Below are 2,035 nucleotides of genomic sequence, written 5' to 3' on the forward strand. Positions count from 1 at the left end.
AAAAAAAAAAAAAAACCAAAGGCTTACCAATGGCAAACATGTAAGGTATCTGTAAAGTAAGAAACCTGAGGATTATGTTTTTGTGAAGTCATGAGAATCTCCTACTTCACAGGACTTTCTAGGGATTCAATGTGCTAATGTGAAGAAATGGCTTTGTGTAGTGTTAGGTATGCAGCAGCTGCTCTCAACAGAAGCGGCCACACTCAGCAGCCTCCAGCTCTCTTCACTTCAACCCAGCACGCAGTGGTCATCACTCTGTAAGAGGCTAAGTATGGTGAGTACAAAGACTAGGCAGACACCGTAGCATGGGGTGGACACGTGTGATAGCACTGCTTCTGCCCTGCCCTACCCTGCCCTGGTGAAAGGCAGCAGATTCAAGTCTGCAGTGTAAGGAGACGGATCAGAGTGCCTGATGGTGAGAGGCAAGTTCTCCTTGGGCCTCCTTCCTACACTTTTCAAAAAATGTACATAGAACCTATAAACTCTTAATTTTAAAATCTTGAAAGGGAGTTGAATCAACAGTTTCTAGAAATGTTATGTTTTTAAAATTTGTGTTTATGTAGCATATGTACACATAAAAGAGAATCACCCTCTGATCCCACCCAGCAGAAAACATGCACAAACCCAAGGTATATGTGGAGGGGAGGGGCCCCAGCCCCAAGTTAGCGGTTGGGATGGTGCAATCCTGTGAGCCACAGCCCCAGTCAGGAGTGGGCTGGATTGAAGTGTTGAGCAGGCTGGAGCCCCAGTTGCTGGCCCTAAAACAAGCGTGCACCATAGCCAAAGGTCTGTTTGATGCCCTCAAAGTAGTACCGCTGCCAGCCCTGCCGCGTCCGCTCTTCCTCAGGGGCAGGGATGCCTCGGCCTTCCATACACAGCTCGGTCTCTCCATTCTTATCAATAAAGGTCAGGGTGATGGTGGCAAAGTGCCCTGTGGGAGAGGAGATGTTTCAGACCCAGCATTTCCATGAGGGTTTAAACTACTAAGTGGAAAACAGCAACAATTATGCTACTCACCATCTGGCCAAGTCTTAAACCTCCATTTCATCGCAATATGCTTCTCAGGGACCTAAAATAAGTAGAGACTGTAATGCACCTGGTACTATCTAGGGTTAGCCACCTGACTTCTGTATGAAGCCTATCATTTGTGCAACTATACAAAAAGTCATCCTTTTTGAAGAGAAAACACTTTTATTAACTGAAGAGAATTAGAAGTGAAATTGTATAGAGCAGAGAAGTCACTAATCTGACAAGACAGAGGCAACAATGGGGGCAGCAGTACTCACCAGATCAATAAATTCCCCAGACACGTTGCCATCTACCATGTGGAACTTCCCACCTTTATCTGCTTCTAACATTGCAGGAGCATGAGTAAAGGCCTGAACCAGCTATAGGAGGAGAAAAGGCAGGGAGATATAATAGCTTTTAATGGGACCCAGAGCCAGGCCAGTTGAATCCCACATGCCTTGACTTTCATTTCCAAAGCCTCTCTGCCAGTGAGCATGTCCTGGTCTTCCCCCCTATTCTGCTCCATGAGACCAAGGCTCTGACTTCAGTATAATTCTTTCTGAATCTATGGTATCATTACTTTGGATCCATTCCCTTTTCTAACAAGAATCCAGTAGTTCCCATGTACATGACTCCAAAGGAGAGGGATAAGGGGAAAATTCCCTTTGCTGAGTCATTTACATTTAGCCTGTAAGCTCTAATGGCAGAGGCATGGGTCCACAGACAAGCATATACTTACCTCTTGTGTGGTAAACACTCGATAGAGTTCTTCTGGTGATGTCAGGAAGGTTTCTCTAAGGGTGATCTTACAAGTGGGGATTTTGACACCAACAGGTTTGGCCTGGGATTTTGAAGGAGCAGGCTTAGCCTGTGAAATGATAGTAAAACATGTCGATTTAATTTCAAAATAAAACCTCACAAATTCCTCATCTTAGGCTGGGAAGGTGGCTCAGTGGTAGAGTGCTTGCCTTGCATGCATGAGGCCCTGGGTTCAATTCCTCAGCACTACATAAGCAAAAAGAAAAAA

The 2,035-nt window shown here is 45.3% G+C and overlaps 1 protein-coding gene across 1 annotated transcript; it reads right to left on the minus strand.

Annotated features, from left to right (window-relative positions):
- Nucleotides 1-534: 534 nt before the first annotated feature.
- Nucleotides 535-1,938, minus strand: LOC106002548 (activator of 90 kDa heat shock protein ATPase homolog 1-like; the record flags this gene model as incomplete). The annotated part of the gene is made up of 4 exons (XM_013037408.1): nt 535-931; nt 1,018-1,069; nt 1,287-1,388; nt 1,748-1,938. Coding segments are annotated over 4 exons (518 nt in total), but the record flags the coding sequence as incomplete, so codon positions are not given.
- Between the last annotated feature and the right edge of the window lie 97 nt (nt 1,939-2,035).

This window comes from Dipodomys ordii, unplaced genomic scaffold (assembly GCF_000151885.1).
Source record: "Dipodomys ordii isolate 6190 unplaced genomic scaffold, Dord_2.0 Scaffold13485, whole genome shotgun sequence".
In the NCBI taxonomy this organism is placed as follows: Eukaryota; Metazoa; Chordata; class Mammalia; order Rodentia; family Heteromyidae; genus Dipodomys; species Dipodomys ordii.